Genomic DNA, 19,463 nt, shown 5'->3' on the forward strand with positions numbered 1-19,463 from the left:
GAAAAAGCTACTGTGTGTATATATATCCATTAAATGAAATACCAACAAAGCGTCTATAAAATTCAAAGCCACCACAACAAAAGCATACTCCTGTAATAAAATAGACGGAAATTTTATTAAAATAATCTACAATACGAAATGTTTTAACTTTGATACAATTAATCTGCACACCAAAAAAAAATTGCCCGTATTCTTTATTCAACGAGATGTTCAATTAAGTTTCTTAATGAGAAATTTAATTAGTCTTCTTGCGCTAAAAAGTTTAATTACTTAATACCTGAAATGAATTTATGTACTGTAACATTTTGGAAATTAGTTCCATAAATATAATTTTTAAAATATTTCCTAATTCTTCTAAAAAGTTATGATTCACATATTTATCAAGTTTTATAATTAATATCCTGTATCAGAGGAAAATTACTTGAATTTTGTCTCTTAATTAATGTTTGGTCACTATAGTTTCTCCGAGTTTTCCGCAATTAAATTATTTCAATACTATGAAATAATTCAAATGTTTCTTCAATTTGGAATGTAAAGTGGAAAATTTTGAAATTAAATCAAGGAAAACCGAGAGAATTTACCTGAGATTGTCTTAATATTTCTATGTAATAAATTCGACTGTTGTTTAATGTTGAATTATTTAAAATTTTATTATAGTATTCTGTATAAGAGGGTATATTTCGAATTTATTGAGAGCGAGGATGGGAAAATTATTAAACATCAAAGGGAAAGTTTTGATACACCAAGAATCAAGGTAGGTACTTAAATATTTCTCCCCTTACACTTGTTACCATCAACTCTCATTTGGTCCTATCGCTTCTCTCTCTCTCTTTGAATTCTGAGCTTTTCCAAAGCTGACAGCAAACTTGACATGCGAAGTCTTCGCTTAAATTTAGAGCAAAGTGATGTATGTATTCAAGTTCGAGAACGTGTTTTGCCTTCCTAAATGGTAAAAGGAAGTTTCCGGAGGAGAAATAAATACCTCCGTGTACCTACTTATTATACATATACATCTCAATTCGTTAATATTAATAATAGGATAGCAAAATCTTTTTTTAAACTAAAGTACAAGGTAAGGAATTTTGCTTTTATTAACGAATGAAAATAATTGAAATCGAAGATGTGTACAAGAAATATATTGACTACCAGTTGTCTAATACTTAATTATTCGATTGTGGAAATTACAAATTTCTTTTTTTTTAAAGAACTCGAGAATTCAATCATTCGTTTAAAAATTCTAACCTCGACAGTTCGTCTTTTACTCAACAGCATCGTCTGGTGTCGTTTTTCTAAACTTCTGCTTTTCTCACTTTTTAATCATTGTCTACCGCACAAGTTCACGAACTGAACTAATGAAAAATACTTTTCAGCGCACAAAAGAAGAGCGGAGGAAATTTACTTTTTACTTTAGGGCGACGCGTGGCGTCGAATTTCTGGCCTTCCACATTCTTCACATTTGAAGATTCTCTCACCATAAACTCGAACTAGTGTCGAAAAAAGTTTAAAAGAACAAATATTGTTTCTAATTGAAAATATTCTTTCTTGAAAATATTCTTTCGAAAAACTCCCATCGAAAAATCAATTCCAATTCAAAATTACTCCCATGAGATCTCTTTTTCACTTCAACTAATCGAAAATAGAAAAATAAACAATTTTTATGTTCCTCGTTTCTGAAGATTACATTTTTTTATTATTTTCAAGTTGAAATTGCTTATGGCAATAGAAACTATATTCTGTTGGGTGTTAAAATAGAGGTGTCGTCGTGAGGTTTTTGTATACAAGTATAGCACACGAGGGATAAATGATACCAAGAGTCTGATTGGATCTGTCGTCGAGTGACAGGTCAACAAGGATCAGCCGAGTTCTTTTGAATCTCAAAAAAAGGGCCATACGCTCCTTTATGTTCCTCTCAGCAACACTCGCGCATAAATTTACACTCCGTCGTCGTAATCGATTTGTACCGCCCATCGTATTTACATTTATTTGCCAACGTTTTTGCACATCAAAGGATCTACCTCGAACTCACTCTTTTTCGTTTGATATCCCACCACACCCTTTATTTTATTTTGGTTAATCGACTTTTTTCCACAACATACCTAAAAAAACAAGACTTTTACATTTTTTTTCGAATTCAATCCATAAGCGGATAAATAATAAAATTAAAATACTAAACCATTTACAGATTTTTAAATTTGTTTTTTAACTACATCCTTTTAAATATAAATTGTTTTTAAAAACTTTAAATTACACTCACTGCTGCTTTAATCCATTTTTTCATAAAAATAATATTTGATAAAATGCTACTTTTTAGATAGGAAGAGATGATAGAAGGGGAGGATTCGAAATTGAAGGGGATTCGAAATTCTGAATAGTGAATAAAAGGAAGTGATGTTCGAACATCAGACACGTGTATAAACAGAAGATCTATTTAATGCTACAGGATGGATCAAATTTCAGGGAACTCTCACTGAATGGAGAAAGTTTCGTAATTGAGGAAACATAAGCCTTTGAGTTTGTAACACGTCAATAGTTTCCACAAAGAGCTAAAACTGGGATCAAGCTCCACTTTGATTTGACCTCGACCGATTAAAAATTCTCTTTGCACTTCTTTTCTTTTTAACTTTTATTCTTACTACTACTACTACTACTACTACTGCTGCTACTTTTGTATGCGGTACAGAAGCACTTTTGTTCTTTGCGACAAGAGAAAAGAAGACTATAATACTGAATAAAAAAAAACTAGTGGTACATTCGACCAATTGTGAGAATGGGAGAAAGGTACCGCAAAAGAACAAGAGAGATGGTAGAGCGCCATATGGTTACAGATGCGCCTTTTCAGTATTAAAGTGCAGGGTGAAAAAAATCGATTTCACAAATCGAGATTAATTAACTACACACAGAGAATGCTTTTCAGAATCTCATTTCCTTTTGTGTACAGACAATATTTACTGATCATGGTGTGAGCAATTCGATGACATATGTTTTTAAAGGGGTTGTCGACAGTTGAGATTTTTAAAAATCCATTCTTTCTGTTTCTTTTTCTGAAACTGAGACAAAAAGGAAATAGTATTTAGAATCGAAGCTCCAAAATATAAAAATCTAATTCAAAAAAAATTTTGTAATTTCCACAATCGAATGGATTTTTTGTTTTGAAGACACACCCAAATTTGGATAAGCATAGTAAAATTTAACTAAGCCGAATTGGCAAAAGTTTGCATTAGTTTGATTTCTTTGATACTTATTTTCCATCACGATGACTATTATTGCACTCGGGAGAATATTCGCGAATAATGAACCGGGTGAAATAAATTTTTTTTCATAAGTGGCAAGTGATGGGAGACAAAAGGGAGCTATGGTCGAGTGGAAGATAGAATGACAATTGGTACTGGATGCTTGAAACTCTCAAGGGAAACGAGATTCAAGTGGTTACTACTGAAGGAGAATGTTGGAAGAGATGCGGGAATAATTTATTAGCGTGACAATGTTATTTCAGCAATCATCCCCTTAAAGCTTGTGCATACAATTGAAAGTGTTGAAGTAGTAATTCTCGATCTGAATTCAAGGTCTATTGGATACATCCCATTATCGATTGTTTGCCGAACAGCATACTTATCTAAATTATAATAAGCACATGATAATTTTATTATCATGAGTATTAGGGAGTTATAATAATTTATACGTTCTCCCATTCAAAATTCTTTTTTGTGTGACTGCAATGCAACACCTATCAATGAATTTATCTTTTAATGTAAAATATAGTTGCGGTTGAATACTGGGCTAAATCTCCAATTTTGAAAATATAAAAACGAAGGTTGATATACATACATTTTTGTCTCTAAGATTCGCGAACTATTTTCCCGTTTGATCAATAGCGTTTCACATCTTTAGAATTAGAAACAATTTTTAACTACAGACAATCTGTTTTCATTATTTAATAATAATTTTCACCAATGGAACAATTCATTTTCGTTACTTTCTAATATTAAAAAAAAGTATCCAGGTGCAATGACGCAGGGTATTTTTTTATCATAGGCAACAACTTTACAAATGCGTGCATTATTGATTTTTATTTAGTAATATAAGCTGCATTAAAACATAAAAGTCTGTATAGATATATCTACAAGAAACAAGTATAGTGTGATGCATTAACAATTTTGATGTAGATAAAAAAAGTGTACAAGTCATTATTCATAAAGTGTTGGTTCGGAACTACAGCTGATCACTATCCTCAATTTGGCGAGAGTGAATTGAAAGCGAACCATAGTTTATTTTTCGTTTAAAAATGTCTCTCTCACGAAGGAGATAACTCGTCTAACCAAAAATGGTTCGCGTCCCTGACATGAGAAAACTGGAGGCCATCCACCTTTCTCAGCTTAAACTCCAGTGTGTAAAAAATGCGATGGGCGTCGACGTAACTGCAGTCCTTCTAGGTTTAGAAAGCTCGCTTGCCAGATATCAGTTCGTATCTCCCAGATATTTATGGTAAAGTCGCCGTAGCGAGTGCACACATGCAATGGGGTGTGCAACATAACCATAAGGACTGCTGACATTACATAGTGTTCCTACGCACGACATGTGTCGTGACTTCTCTTTTTCTCTATCTCTCTCTCTTTCTCTATTTCATTACCTCACGAATTCTACGTTGCTTGACATTCTTTTCATACATCTGTTTCCTTATTACTTTTCTCTACTTCTTGTTTTATTGTCCCTTTAATTAATCCATTTATAATTTTGATTTTATTATCGTCCTTTGATAGTTCTTTGTTTATTATTATGTTTCCGCTTGGGGGGTTTTTGGCCACTATTACAAGACCGAAGTCCTTCCTCTCTTTTGGGTTTCATTCCCCGATTTAATAGCGGAAAATGCAGCGAACCAGAGTCAATAAGTTGTCCCTGTGCTTCCCCTATATTACGAGCCTATGGAGCTCAATTTTCACTAGTGTACGAGAAGTTTACACACATGTAGGTATGTTGCGATGCATAGCTCATATAGTAGTAGCAGCACATCGCACAAGAGAATGAGGGAGACATGAACGCAATTTGTCCTCGGACGTATTTACGCTCTACATCTCGTTTCCAATGTTTGCCCAGTGCCTACTTTACGCTAAAATGCTGTAGTCATTTACCTCGAGGGGATTATGCACTCTGAGACACCTTCTTTGTTTATGAGCATCGTCTAGGACCTAATAACACGACAATTAGTCAGGTTTAGAAATTTATTTTTAAATACTTAGATATTCTTTTATTATTAGAATATTTCGAAACTTTTCAGGAAATGAAAATAAATTTATTTGCGGTTGAATACTGGGCTTTTTAATTGAAAATTTAATTATTTTACCGCAATGAAGAATCGTATTCCACTGAAAACAGAAAGTAGTTATAATCTTAGTTGGAAAAAACAATTGGAATAGGGAGATAATTAGATTTTTGATAATGAAGCACCATCTGGATAGAAGGTTCATGATTAACACATGGGCCAGCAGTGTACGACATCAAAATTCATGGCTGGCAATATATCTCCATTTTTCCATCTACACATTTGGTGACTAATACCATCACGATTGCAGGTCGTTCATACAATTATAAATAAAATGAATCGTACATTAAATTTATACAAGAGAAGAAGTACAAATATTGACGCAAACTATTATTTATACGTAAATAAAAAAGAGAAAAATATACTGAAAAATTGGAATATAGTATTGTTTTATTTCTCTTTCGCGAAGCTTAAACAAAAAATAATACTAACCTTCCTTTTTATCTAGAAAAAGCCCAGTATTTAACCGCAACTAAATTTTAATTTAGAAGACAATTTGAATTGGAGATGTTAGAAGGTACCAACTTATTAAAATTTAAATAAGTTGTGATATAGAATCAACAATCGGGTGATTAGGTCACACGAATAGGGGTGGTTCAAATAGAAAGCATTGAAAATGGAGACATTATGCAATTTAAAAAGCTATTAATGCAGAACAGGAAGCAGGTGGTTTGTCTATTTAAAGGCGGAAATTGCAAGTGTGCAATTATAGGTATCTCATTGTAAAATGGTTCATTGAAAGCTGTAATGTTTTAGAATATATATACACACATATGCATAACTCAATAATGTATTATCGCAATGACTGTAAAATTGCGGTTGAAAACTCTGGAACGCGACTGCAAAGTACCCAAGTGAGGGATGTATTATGAGCTCGAGTGGAAAGGTATGTGTACGCGATGATGAGTGTATTTAATTTATATCGGTGTGTGTTTTTCACGTGCATGAACATCGAGGGTGGTCAAGTAAAATGAGGGGATCTATTTTAACGACCCTTGCACGTGGCCAGCAGGTAAACACTTCAAAAAGAAGCGATAATCCCTTCCTATTTCCCCCTTTTTATATCAGGATTATTTTCAATGCATAGAACTCTTAACAACCAACCACATTGTCTCTACAAATATATACAAATTAACATATAATTAAAATTCGTAAATTATTTAATACAACTTGAGAAGAATTTCACGCATTGAAGATAAAATTTATTTGTGGTTGAATACTGGGCTTTTAATTATTTTCTCTACGTAATAAACGATTTCTTACATACATTAAATTTAACAAAGTGGATTGAAAAAAATTGACTTTTCCCGTAAAAGTCAAACTGATGCCTGATGCCATTGTAGTCGCATGTTACTTTTAGTGACAACTTCAAACTGTGTAGATGGGAAAAAAAGTAAACGGAATCAAAAAGAAGTGTTTGATTCTATTGGGGTATCCAACAAAAGAAACTGGAAAGAAGAAAAACGATGACGACAAGATACGATCGTTATCTCTGTTCGGGTACAAAATGATTTCCCCAGATTTTTTACAATAGTAAGTAGATCCCCCTTTGGAATTATAGAAAGGTTAAACACTTTCTCATTCTGCAGATTTTTTTATCCTGAATAATTTTCTCAAATTCGTTTCATTAATAATGTACAAAAGATATTAAATTAAGATTGTAAATTAGTGTGAAAATCGGATTCGTCATAAATCTCTCGCCATGCATAAAGGTCAGGAAAATAATTAAAAGCATGCTATACCATTTGTGAATGGCAATGTAGATAATACCCACTATGTTGTGTGATTTCAATTCACCCGTTGTCTTATTCAAAGCGCCATTAATCGTTATGTCGCTCTCGCGAAAGTATATTTCTACTTGCAACGATCAGAGTTCGCGATACTGATGGATTTTTAGTGAGTATCCCTCGGGCGTATCCTCTGCCCGGGAACTTTCTAATGCACACGAGTAAAACACGTATGGCCGATATATGCAGTGCACGAAAATGCATTCCAAGCATACTTTCGCCTCCCACGGGAAATAAAACTTTGAGTTATTGCCCAACAAAACTGTCCGAAGTTTCTTTCGCATCAAACGGAAACTGAAAACTCGATATAGTTTTCTACATCGAACTAGCATTATTGAAGAAACAATTCTAAAGAATGTGCACACAAGGGAACCCTGTCAGTTTAATAAATTCACTTTTCCAAATACTGATACTTTTCGTCACGGTTCTTTGTTTTTCTATTATTTCTGTTTTGTTCTTAGGTGAAAAATAATTCATGATTTGTAAAGTTAGGATTTATGAGACTCGTTTAACTTTGGTCTCAACTTTGTCTATTTCTGGATCACTTGGTAAGAAGCTATCGGCTACTCCAGAAAACGTGGTTGATATGGATTATCACCGTCTGCTGATCCGCCTCAAAAGTTTAGTGGTCAATATTGCCAATATATATAAGTGTACGACGCTTATCAGAAATGGAAGACTTTGTAATAGATCAATTACAGTTGTTAAATTGAAGGAACAAATATTTATAGTGGAGAGGAGAGATATCTAAATTATGTTTGTTGGTCTTTATTGGAGTTTCCAATTAGAAGCTTCAAAGTTGTCGATCAAGCAAGTTCGGACAAAATTATCAACGCAATAAAAACTTATTGTAGCCGGGATTCTACTTTTTTCAAATTAATTTTTTTTACAATCACAACGTCGTCAGTGATTCACTTTTTGTAATTAAATAAAAAAAATAATTTGAAATACAAATAATTTTTCCCGTATTTGCTTTCCAGAGTTTGATAATTTGAGTTTTTGGGAAGAATAACTGAAGTGTTTACTCTCACTTTGCGATACGTGTTCCAATAGTCGATTTTCCACATTTTATGGAAATTGCAAAACATGTGAGTTTTACATTTGCATATTGCCTTGTGCATTTATTTCGGAATTCACGCATCACACTGTCGACTACTGGCAACTGTTCAAAAACGATTTTCGTGTGTACCTCTGTTCTCGCGCGTGTATGTGTCTGTATGTTTGTGTGCAGGGCCAGAGAACTTCACGGGCAATAATTTTAATTCGCTTCAAACGCCCGTTTTGGCAACTTTCGACCTCTCTTGAAATTCCCCTCAACGTCCTATTTTCAAGGATATTACATTTTCATATTTCCTGATAGAACGAAACGAGGGACATTTTCTGCATTTCATTCTCCAAAATTGCTGACTCTAAAGATTCTAAGGGATGAAATTAAAATTTTTGTTGCAAAATCTTTTCCTTATGAATTTTTCACCTAGACTATCCTCAAATAGGAAGAATCTAATGGAGATTTATCCTTTGTTAGGATTTTTGTTGGAATCATCATTTTCTCGAAGGTGAAGATTCCATTAAATGTTATGTCAATGAAGTAATTTTTTAAATCTCGGTTGATGAGGTTTGATTGAAAAAGAAGTTGTATTCAGTGATTCTTGGTTGTATCTGAAATTACCATTTCATAAGCCAAGTTATATCCAATCCACTTATATTTTCAAGATTCTTTTCCTTTAAAAGCTCAAGTTCCGTCCTCTATGTATACCCTTGAGATCAAAAGTCTGCCCCTTTGAGTGTACAGAGAGAGAGAGAGAGTACATGCGAAAAATCCGATTTGAGGAAGCTTTTTCAAACGTTCTCCTGATACACAAACGAAATGTGGACTTAGATCCTTACAACTTAAATGTTTACGAAGATTGACTATGTCAAAGGACTCAGATTTTTCGAATACTTGGTACAATTTCTATGGAGCGTTAAAAAAATATTGAATGCGAATTAAAAATTTGTTCCAATTAAAAAAAATATTGATTTTTAACAATTTATGTAAACTTGGGATGAAATTTTCCTCATTGGACGGATGCAATAAAGCGAATTGGTATTTAAAAAAAATTTCCTTTGAAGAATAAATTCTCTATTTACACATTTTGATTGCAGGAGTTAAATGATGTGTACCGACGCGTCGTTCGGTTTATTTTTACAGCAATATATCTTTCATTCCCTCAACGAGAGCGACAACAAAATGGTGAAAAAATTTTCCTCTTTTTTGTCCATTCAAGTCAATTTATTGACTGAGTCTAGCCACGAAAGAGATTGAAAGTCGCTGACCTAGGGGAAGGTAAATTAAAGAGGGTTGTTACTGGGATGTTTAATTGACAAGGGTCGTTGGAAGGGTCGTGTGGCCGTTCGATGAGGTGCATTCGTTACCTAGAAAGAAGAAACAGAAAAAAAGAGAAGGAAGGCAGAGGAATTCATAAGGGAGTGAAACAACATGCAATTTCCAACGGGGAATGAGAAGAAAAAAAACGGGAGTTTAGTGGTAAATGGGAAAATGTAATGAAGACGAATAAAAGCAATGGCGCAATGCCAAGGGTAAGGAAATGTGGTTTCTTGGTCGTTTCAAATGGGGATGAAAATAGTCGTGGGGGTCTGCCCTTGATCTGCTCGCTTCTGATCTAAACCCTCTAACTTTAAGACACGGCAAGGTGGACTCGGAATGATAAACAGTCGAGTGGGAAGCTAAAGCGGCATAAGGGAAAAGTAAATTGCTCCGAATTTAGAGGTGGGTGCAATTCTAGTAGGGGGAGTACTAAATCGTCTTAAGGAGGTGGAAAATTGTAACTAAGGGGTGACTCTATCCGATTTTCCCAAGGTGAATCAGAGCATCGAATTGTGCGTCGATTCGACAAGTGCCAAATTGGAGAAGAAATACGACCCTCCATAGATATATAAACGTCAACTTGACTCTGGCCAGTCATTCGGAAAAAAGATTTTTAACTTCAGAGAAAGTAACGCCTCGACTTCTTTTTTAATCGAAAACCTTTTAAAGTCTCCTCTCTTCCAGCTTCTAATAAAGTTTCATTCTTTTCACGACAGCGACAAAATTTATATTTTCAATCCACAAACAGGGTAATAGGAACAAAAATTTTCTATGAAATACAATTCCTTTTATAGTCGAGTTCCTGTACACAGATAAAATTTATTTGCGGTTGAATACTGGGCTAATCAACTGATAATTTAATTCTTTTTGATAGTTTAAAAAACTCCGAAAGCTTTTTTATCTGGTCAAGCTATATCCATCATCGGTTTTATTCCATCATATAGATAATGGTTTCTTCTTACAAAAACCGGTATCATATAGATTGTACGATTGCCTTGATTTGATGAAAACCATGACAAACTGCATTTTCGAGTCGATAAAAAATTTCCTACTAGGGTGCGGAAAAGTGTCTCCTATTACCTTTTCGTTTAGACCTTCATAATCCTCGTGGACGTCAAGAGATATACTCCTATTTTTCGTATCAAGAAAACCATAAACTATAACGTTTATACAGATACAAAAGACGATAAATATCTCACCCTGTACTATTCGGAACTGGACGAAAGGGGAGCTGAACTACTACACGTGCAGATAGTATACATAAAATCATCCAGGACATTAAAATTTCGAATAGTTTCATTTATCAAATCATTATTTATCAAGAAAGCGATAAGGACTAAAGCGATAAAGATATTAAAAAATAAGGAAAATTCCTTAACACAATTCCATTAAAGAAATTACGATTCACATAAACTAGTAGCATATAGGAAAAATTGCAGCATGTCTACCTTCATTTTTCAGGCTTAAATGTAAAAAATCTTTTCAATTTGTTCCAGACGGTGGAGAAATAGTTGATAAAAAATGATAGTGTGCGATATATCTGGGAAAATAACGTTTACTCTGAAGATGAAATATAAAGTGTTTGCAAAAAGTGCGCTGACAGGGGTATTGCGGTTTTTCCTTGGATTTTTCTTAAGAGGAACCTTCAGGGTAAACTAATTTTACTAATTCAACGTCTGGAAGTGGAAAGATTTTCCCTCGTATTCCGTGTATAAAGATATATATACATATATATTTGACCGAGGATCCTTATGGAACGATTATTTGTCTACGCGCTCAAGCGTGGGAGTACTTTCGTGTAAAATATAAGATAGTGAAAATAAAGAGAGCCTGGAGAAAAAGAAAAAAATTACGTTTAACTTGTCTAGACAAATATCATCGAAGACGCAATTTTAAATTTATTTACTTTTCAACAATATAAAAAAGGAAATACATTATTTTCTCTATATCGTTGCCTGTAAATAATGTTAAAGAAAAACGAATTTCGTTCTTAAGAAAATTACTTTCATTCAGACTTTCACCGAAATCGTTTAAAAATTTTTGGGGAAGAAAAAGTGAAGTAAAAATGTTGAATGAGAAAAAAGGGAAGTATTTTGAAAATCCATTTGATAAATTTGAGGGTGCAATCCTTTTACTGAATGAGACTGGAGTTTTACCTCGATTTTCTGGCTTGCGAACTGGATATATTTTTTACCCCGGCTAAAACACGACGTCCAAGCTAAGCCTGGGTGTTTTCTCGGCCGCCAAACTTCATCCCCTTGAATTCTTAAAGGTAATACTTCGTCGAGATGTAAAGAGGAGGGTTTTCTAGCGTTTGCACTAACAATCTCTGACGCTTTTTATTAAAGTACCCTCCTTTGGTGCGTTATCTTCTTGGAGATTAAAGCAAGAAAAACTAAAACCAAGACACTGTACCAAGTCACTGTTTTATTAAAATACTTTTATGAGAATTAGAGATCTCGTCTTCTTAAGAGTCCCCTAACGACTTTGTCAACAATTCAAACGAAATTCTCCCTCGCAAAATCAAGTCATCAGTGAAATAATTTTTTAATTTCTTGATCTATATTTGGCTAGTTGGGGATAATATAGAAATCTATTTTCTAGATGAAGGGAAGATTTCTGTTTGCCAGTTTATATTGAGCATTGCAATCAGAAAGTTGAGTCGTCGATCAGGAAAAGTTGTGGGAAATCATCAAAGGGATAAAACTCACAATTAGTTGAAGCTGGGATTCTACTTTTCTTTTTTAAATCAATTTGTACTACTGTACACATCACAACATCGAAAGAGAAAAAATGTTCTTAGTGACTACTGGGATCAGACAGTCGCAAGTTGGCGATCAAGCAATTAGGCCAAATCAATAAAGAAAAAAACGGATTGTAGCCGGGATTCTACTTTTTACAAATTAATTTGTGTTACATTCTCCACTAAAGAAAATAAAAATTACAACAACAAGACAAACGATATAAAACCGTAGAGAAATTTTAATAAAATTTGAAAAGCGTGACAAACCCAATAATTTTCTAATCACTAAAATCACCATCACTAGTGATGGCAGATTATTTCTTCAAGTAATTAATTTTTTTTTCACGTTACATCAAAAGTAAATATGCATAAATAATTGCAACTGACTTTATCCGAATTACAGTGGTTGGCGTGAAAGGGGCTTTATGCTGCGTTAAGACTGACGCCATTTAGAAGCAAGTTTCCATTAATGGCAAGATCGTACAAGCCACCTAGAAAGTTTAACTCTTGTATTTATGCAAGTAGCCTCATGGAGATTTGTGCAATTATGACTTTACCTCGACTCTGCCAACTTCATTAGCTAATTGCTTGATGAGCTTGGTCCCTTTGTACGAAATTTCAGACACAACAAATCTCGTTACATTTCCCAATATACACATACATAAATATATCTGTATGTGAGAAGTATCTATGGAATTTTAATTAAATCAGCTCTCAATTCCAAGTACCGCAATGCCATGTATTTCTGCCTCTTATCCAATATCGACGAAATTACAGGAAAAATAAAATTCAAGCCAATTGAAATACCATCTCAATGAAGATAAGACTCGACAATTTAATTCGAGGTGGGAAAAAAGTATTCCACGTGAATCCAACGGGACAATAATAATTGCTTTAATAAAGTACAACGTCAATAAAATGTGACCTCAATTTTAAAACTGTTTTCAGTTCTCAGAAATTTTTATTAAAATATTTAAGAAAAAGGTAACTTGATTAAAAAGTTCGTAGAATTAAATTTTTAATCACACTCTTTTTGGACAATGTCAGTATATATTTGTGATAGACAGCAGTCATCTTTAATTCAGGATGGAACAATTTAAATTTTTAGTTCACTCAGATTTGTGACAGTCAGCAGTCATCCTTTATTCAGGATGGAAGATTTAGGATGCAACAGTCTAATTCTTCAGTTCACTCAGAAAAAATAGTTTTGTAATTTATTCAATCGACTAATTCTGTCTGACATTTTTAAGCATCAATATATTTGTGCCAATTGACATCTTCAACTACAATTAGGAACCTAAATTTTATTTAAAATCTTAATTCATCTAAAAATTATTGCAGTCGCAAGGTTTGTAAACATAAAAACAAAACGATGCGAATACTAGTTAATTTCTAAAGAAATATTCTAATTCTAAATATACAAACATTTTTAATAAAACAACAATTATTATAAAGTAAAACAGATATAGTCATTAAAACAATAAATGCATTGTCCAATTAAATTTCATTCATTCACTTGCTACGCCACTTCTAACTTTAGTTTTCATTAACTGAATTAAATCCAGAAACAGACTAACTAAGATTATAAACTTCGCAGCTTAGAAAATTAATTGTCTTCAAGTATTGTTCTTGTTAAAATTAGATTTAGAAATATTTGAAAACTATGGACTAATAAATTTTACCCTGTGCTTTAAAGAAAAGAAAAAAACCCTAACCCATTCGAATATAGTTAGGGATATATCAAGATATAAATATAAATCTTTGAATGAAAGAATTTTAATAATGACTCATGAGGATAGAAATAATGGAAATTAGAGATAACGGAGGAACTCCCCGATTTGTTTCGTTTATACATCAATTAGTTTCTTTCGATGTATGCAAACAAGTGCAAGTTCAGATGAAGAAATATAAACGTTATGAGTTGATAAAAGTATAAAAGACGCGTACTGATCTCAAACAACATTCAATTGCCACTTGAGCCTTCTATTAAGAAGTTAATTCAAAAGCAGTAAAAGAGGTAAGCACTTCATGTTATTTATAATTACTAAAATTAATAATTACTAACTAATGATTCAAATTAGCAATTACTAAGTAATCAGTATGATTATTTTGATACTAACATCCTACAGAATTTGATACTATATACTAATAATATGCAAATCTAAAAAATACCAGTCTGTTAGTGCCCTTAATACTCAAAAATCAAATTTTTATTTTCCAGTTGCCAATATCAAAAACATCAAGATGAGAAATATTTTTTCAATCGTATTGCTATTAGTAGCATTTGTAGCATTTACGCATGCACAAATTGGACCACCTCGAAGACCATTCCCTGGACATGGACCTTTTAACCCTCATCAACCTAAACCGTGGGGTGGTAGACGTCCGGTAAGTCCCAAATTCGTCGTCATTAAAAATGTCCTTCTTCCTTAAAGAATGTTTTAATTTTAAATAATCTTTTTTATTGCAGGCTCCACGTTTTCGTCGATCACCCAAAGATAATCATCTAACTGTTGAAGCAGGAAGACAAGGAGGAAGTTCATCATATAATGTTGACTATGGCCGAACGGTTCATGAGAATAAATACGGAAGAGTTATTGTTAATGGGGGAATGAATAAGGAACCACATGGAAGACCCGAAAAACATATTGGAATTACGGGACAGTGGGATTTCTAATTAAATCATCAAAGTTAGGACTACAATTAAAATAATATCCTCAATTATTTATTTACGAAATATTGGCATTTATTAGTTTTTAATTTTTGTTGTACATTTTCCGTCCATTACTTGTACATATTGCATTTTGTTCAGTTGATATTTATGAAATTTTAATAAAAAAATCTTTAATATTTATTCTCTGTCTTTTGTTATATACCCACTATTTTAAACCATTGTTAAATATTACCATCTACCTAACTAAATTATTACAAATTATTAATAGAGACGATCTTTCAAGACAATTAAAAAATTTTCGAAACCTTATGAAGAAAGAGGAGCTAATCAGTCTTAGAGGACAGACCCCACTCTTAGGTGTCAATATATTTTTGCCAGTCAGTAGCCATCCATTATTCAAGATGGAACAATCTAATTCTCAAGTTCATTCAGAAAAATGTATTTGTAATTTACACAATCAAGTAATTGAATGTAGACTACTTGGAGGTTTTCTGGGTCGCTGATTATAAATCCAAAATCAGTTTTTAAAAATACAAAAAAAATCTTATTATACAGCTTTAAAAAATAAAATTTGGCGGATTCAATATGACAGGACATAAAAGAACTCAAGGGTTTTTAGAACCGATATTTGTTTTTTGAGGGTTTTACTATCACCATATTTGATCGGACATTCTGTATTTTCAGAAAGTCAAGCATGAAAGGGTGAAAATAAGATTAATTAATATTTAGTCACATTATATATGTAGAAATAAAATTGTGGAGATATAAAACAGAAAGTGAATTTGAAAATCTGTCCATAATAACTGATTCAGAAGCAAAAAGTCAGTCACTGATTGTCTTAACTAATTCAAATTAAGAGAGTAATAAAAGGTGTGAAATAAAAGATGCTGATTTGAAAAAATAAAAGTATCTTCCTTCTACAGAGGGCGCTTTGGCCACTGGTAAAAATATGACTGTTTGTCAATGTAGCTCATAGCAGAATCGTCTAAAAAAATAAAATAAAATTTTATTTCAAATTGGACGACTTAATACAGGACCTAAACCTCTGATTTACTCCTAATGTTTAATATTACATTTTTGTGTATCATTTATGTTAAAAAAATTGTGATTTTTAAATTTTTAAATTCAAAGCTTGCCATTTTCTTAATTTTTTATTTTTTGAGTATTTCGAGATTTAGGTCATGTGATAAGTCATCTATTTTGAAATTATGTTTTATTTTTTTATTTTAGATGATTCTGCTATGAGCTACAATGACAACCGTAATTGAAAGTTATTTTTACCAGTAGACAAAGCGTCGTCTGTAGAAGGATTCTTTCCAATCTGAAATTATTTTTTTAAAACTTCTTAATATACACAATAACATGTAAAAACTTACGATCAATTATATTTTAAAACTTATGAGCAAAAAAATTTTTTAAAATCTTCCGATTTTAGGGCTAAAAGAGTTGCATGATCCTTTAAGAACGTCCAATGTTCTAAAAACGTTTTTAGAACATTAGACGTTCTTAAGCCGTTATGTAGCGGACATGAAAAGTTTTAAAAACGTTTTAGGAACGCTTCTAGAACAAAGACGTTTCCGTGTCCAGAGGGAATCTTCTCGTTCCATGGTTTTTCTAAATTGTGATCATAGTCAAAACATAGAAATTTTTAGATTTAAATTTGTTTTTCCGTTGGTCATGGTTCATAAAATTTCACCATAGTAAAAATATAAAAATTTATAGATGTTTGCCATAGTTAAAAATTGTAAACTGTGAATGCTTACAAGCATTTTTGTCTTCGGCCATGGTTACCTAGAGTTATCACTGACACATTATTTTATAGTCTAGGAAACGACCATAAGCAATGGTGTTTAAAAATTAGAAGATTATTTGTTTTCAAGTTTTGTTCATGATAAAATTAAATTTAGACATATTTGAAAATTATGGACTAATAAATTTTACCATATGATTTGAACAAAACAAAAAACCCTAACCCTTTCGAATAAAGTTAGGGATATATCAAGAGATGAAGATAAATCTTTGAATGAAAGAATTTTATTAATGATTCATGAGGATAGTAATCATGCAAATTAGAGATAACGGAGGAACTCCCCGACTTGTTTCGTTCATCTACATCAATGCATTTCTTTCAATGTATGCACACAAGTGCAAGTCGAGATGAAGAAATACTAGCATTATAATTGTAGTTTTCATGAGTTGATAAAAGTATAAAAGACGCGTACTGATCTCAAGCAACATTCAATTTCGACTTGAGCCTTCTATTAAGAGGTTAATTCAAAAGCAGTAAAAGAGGTAAGCACTTCATGTTATTTCTAATTACTAAAATTAATAAATACTGAATAACGTCTAAAATTAGCAATTACTAAGTAATCAGTATAATTATTTTAATACTAACATCCTAAAGGATTTTATACTAATAATGCAAATGTAAAACATTCCAGTCTGTTAACGCCATTAATACCCAAAAATCGAATTTCTATTTTCCAGTTGCAAATATCAAAAATATCAAGATGAGAAATATTCTTTCAATTGTAATGCTATTAGTAGCATTTGTAGCATTTACACATGCACAAATTGGTCCACCTCGAAGACCAAATCCAATGTTTCCTGGACATGGACCTTTTAACCCTCGTCAACCTAGTCCGTGGGGTGGTAGACCATTTAAAGTAAGTCCCAAATTCGTTGTCATTAAAAATGTCCTACTTTCCAAAAATAATGTTTAAATTTTAAATAATCTTTTTTATTATAGCCTCCAGTTCGTTTTCGTCGATCACCCAAGGATAATCATCTAACTGTTGAAGCAGGAAGACAAGGAGGAAGTTCATCATATAATGTTGACTATGGCCGAACGGTTCATGAGAATAAATACGGAAGAGTTATTGTTAATGGGGGAATGAATAAGGAACCACATGGAAGACCCGAAAAACATATTGGAATTACGGGACAGTGGGATTTCTAATTAAATCATCAAAGTTAGGATTACAATTAAAATAATGTCCTCAATTATTTATTTACAAGATATTGTCATTTATTAGTTTTAAAATTTTTTGTACATTTTCCGTCCATTACTTGTACATATTGCATTTTGTTCAGTTGATATTGATTGAATTTGAATAAAATAATCTTTTAATGTATATTCCTCTACGTCTTTTGTTTTCTACCTATTGTCTTTAACCAGTGGTAAATATTACCATCTACCTAACTAAATTATTACAAATTATTAATAGAGACGATCTTTCAAGAGAATTGAAAAATTTTCGAAACCTTATGAAGAAAGAGGAGTTATAATCAGTCTTAGAGGACAGACCCCACTGTTAGGTGTCAATATATTTTTGACAGTCAGCATTTATCCTTTATTCAAGATGGAGCAATCTAATTCTTAAGTTCATTCAGAAAAAAGAATTTGTAAATTATACAAACAATTAATTAGAATTAACAATCATAATTTTGTTTGTAGTCTTTATTCGTCTAAAAAGTATTGCGGACGAAAGAAATAGCAGAATCCCGGCTACAATAAGGTTTTAAAAAATTCAAAAGTAGACAGCTGATTTTAATAACCGTTCTCATATCTAGATGTTAGATCATTATTAGGTGTCAGTATATTTTTGACTGTAGATCATCGGCTAAAGGCCAGAACAATTTAATACTCCAAAACTTAATCGGGTATCATTAAATTATAAAATTTGATATTTGCAATACGATGTAAAGTCTCATTTTAAATATTCAGTCCGTAATTTTTATTAGTGAATAAGAATATGAATTCACTTAAACTTGAAAAGTGTAAGAATAAATTGTTCCTCAGGGCTTTAGACCTGGACGACTCTTTTATTTACTCTATATTAATGGCATTAATTCAGTGCCTAATTATTGTTTGTTTTTACTTTCTGCTGACGATTTTAAATTATTTTTCTCTATACATTCTCTTAATAACTGTCTTAATTTTCAAAAAGATTTACTAATTTAAATAAATGGTGCCCTACTTTTAAAATTTCAATGAATATATCTAAGTGTATCACTATTTCTTGTACAAGGAAAACTAAGAGTATTAACTTTAATTATAAAATCAATAATCATGAACTTGTAAGGGTGGAACAAGTGCGGGACCTTAGTATCACTCTAAATAAAAATATTTCTTTGGAGGCCCATATTTCGAATGTGGTTAATAAAGCTGTAAAAATCCTTGGATTGATTAAAAGAGATGCATCTAGCTTTAAAAACTTAACTTTTTTGAAAACTCCTTATTATTCACTTGTGAAATTTTTAATAGAATTTGTGTCTGTCACATGGTCTCCATACTACAGTACTCATATATATTGAAATTAGAGCGTGTTCACAACCGTTTTTTTGCGTTTTGCAGCCAAACAATTAAACATTCCATTTGATTATTATTTACATGCTTATGATAATTTACTAGAAATACTTAAAATACCAAAAATAGAAACCAGATTTTTATATAATTTAATTTTCCTATTGAAAATAGTCAGTGGATTGACAAAGGGTCCAACAGTCTTGGAACGTATTAATTTGTCTGCACCCATAAGGAGTTTCAGAAACTATTTGCCTTTTAGTACAGC

At 32.2% G+C, this 19,463-nt stretch overlaps 2 protein-coding genes across 5 annotated transcripts in view; one reads left to right on the forward strand and one right to left on the reverse strand.

Moving 5' to 3' along the window:
* The window catches only part of LOC122506415 (E3 ubiquitin-protein ligase TRIM9), an 87,407-nt gene that overhangs the window by 38,107 nt on the left and 29,837 nt on the right, over positions 1-19,463 (reverse strand). The gene's annotated exons all lie outside the window — the stretch shown is intronic.
* LOC122506418 lies at positions 14,098-18,023 on the forward strand. Of its 3 annotated transcripts, none has more exons than XM_043618567.1 (3): positions 14,098-14,232; positions 14,437-14,603; positions 14,686-15,069. In XM_043618567.1, the coding sequence occupies exons 2-3, from the start codon at positions 14,460-14,462 to the stop codon at positions 14,890-14,892; spliced, it is 351 nt and encodes a 116-aa protein (XP_043474502.1). In that variant the 5' UTR covers positions 14,098-14,232; positions 14,437-14,459; the 3' UTR covers positions 14,893-15,069. The 3 variants fall into 3 exon arrangements, with proteins under 3 accessions (XP_043474502.1, XP_043474500.1, XP_043474499.1); XM_043618565.1 differs by lacking the exons at positions 14,437-14,603; positions 14,686-15,069 and adding exons at positions 17,377-17,555; positions 17,639-18,023 and having other exon boundaries at positions 14,171-14,232; XM_043618564.1 differs by lacking the exons at positions 14,098-14,232; positions 14,437-14,603; positions 14,686-15,069 and adding exons at positions 17,023-17,181; positions 17,377-17,555; positions 17,639-18,023.

This window comes from Leptopilina heterotoma, unplaced genomic scaffold (assembly GCF_015476425.1).
Source record: "Leptopilina heterotoma isolate Lh14 unplaced genomic scaffold, ASM1547642v1 Lhet_42, whole genome shotgun sequence".
Taxonomy (NCBI): Eukaryota; Metazoa; Arthropoda; class Insecta; order Hymenoptera; family Figitidae; genus Leptopilina; species Leptopilina heterotoma.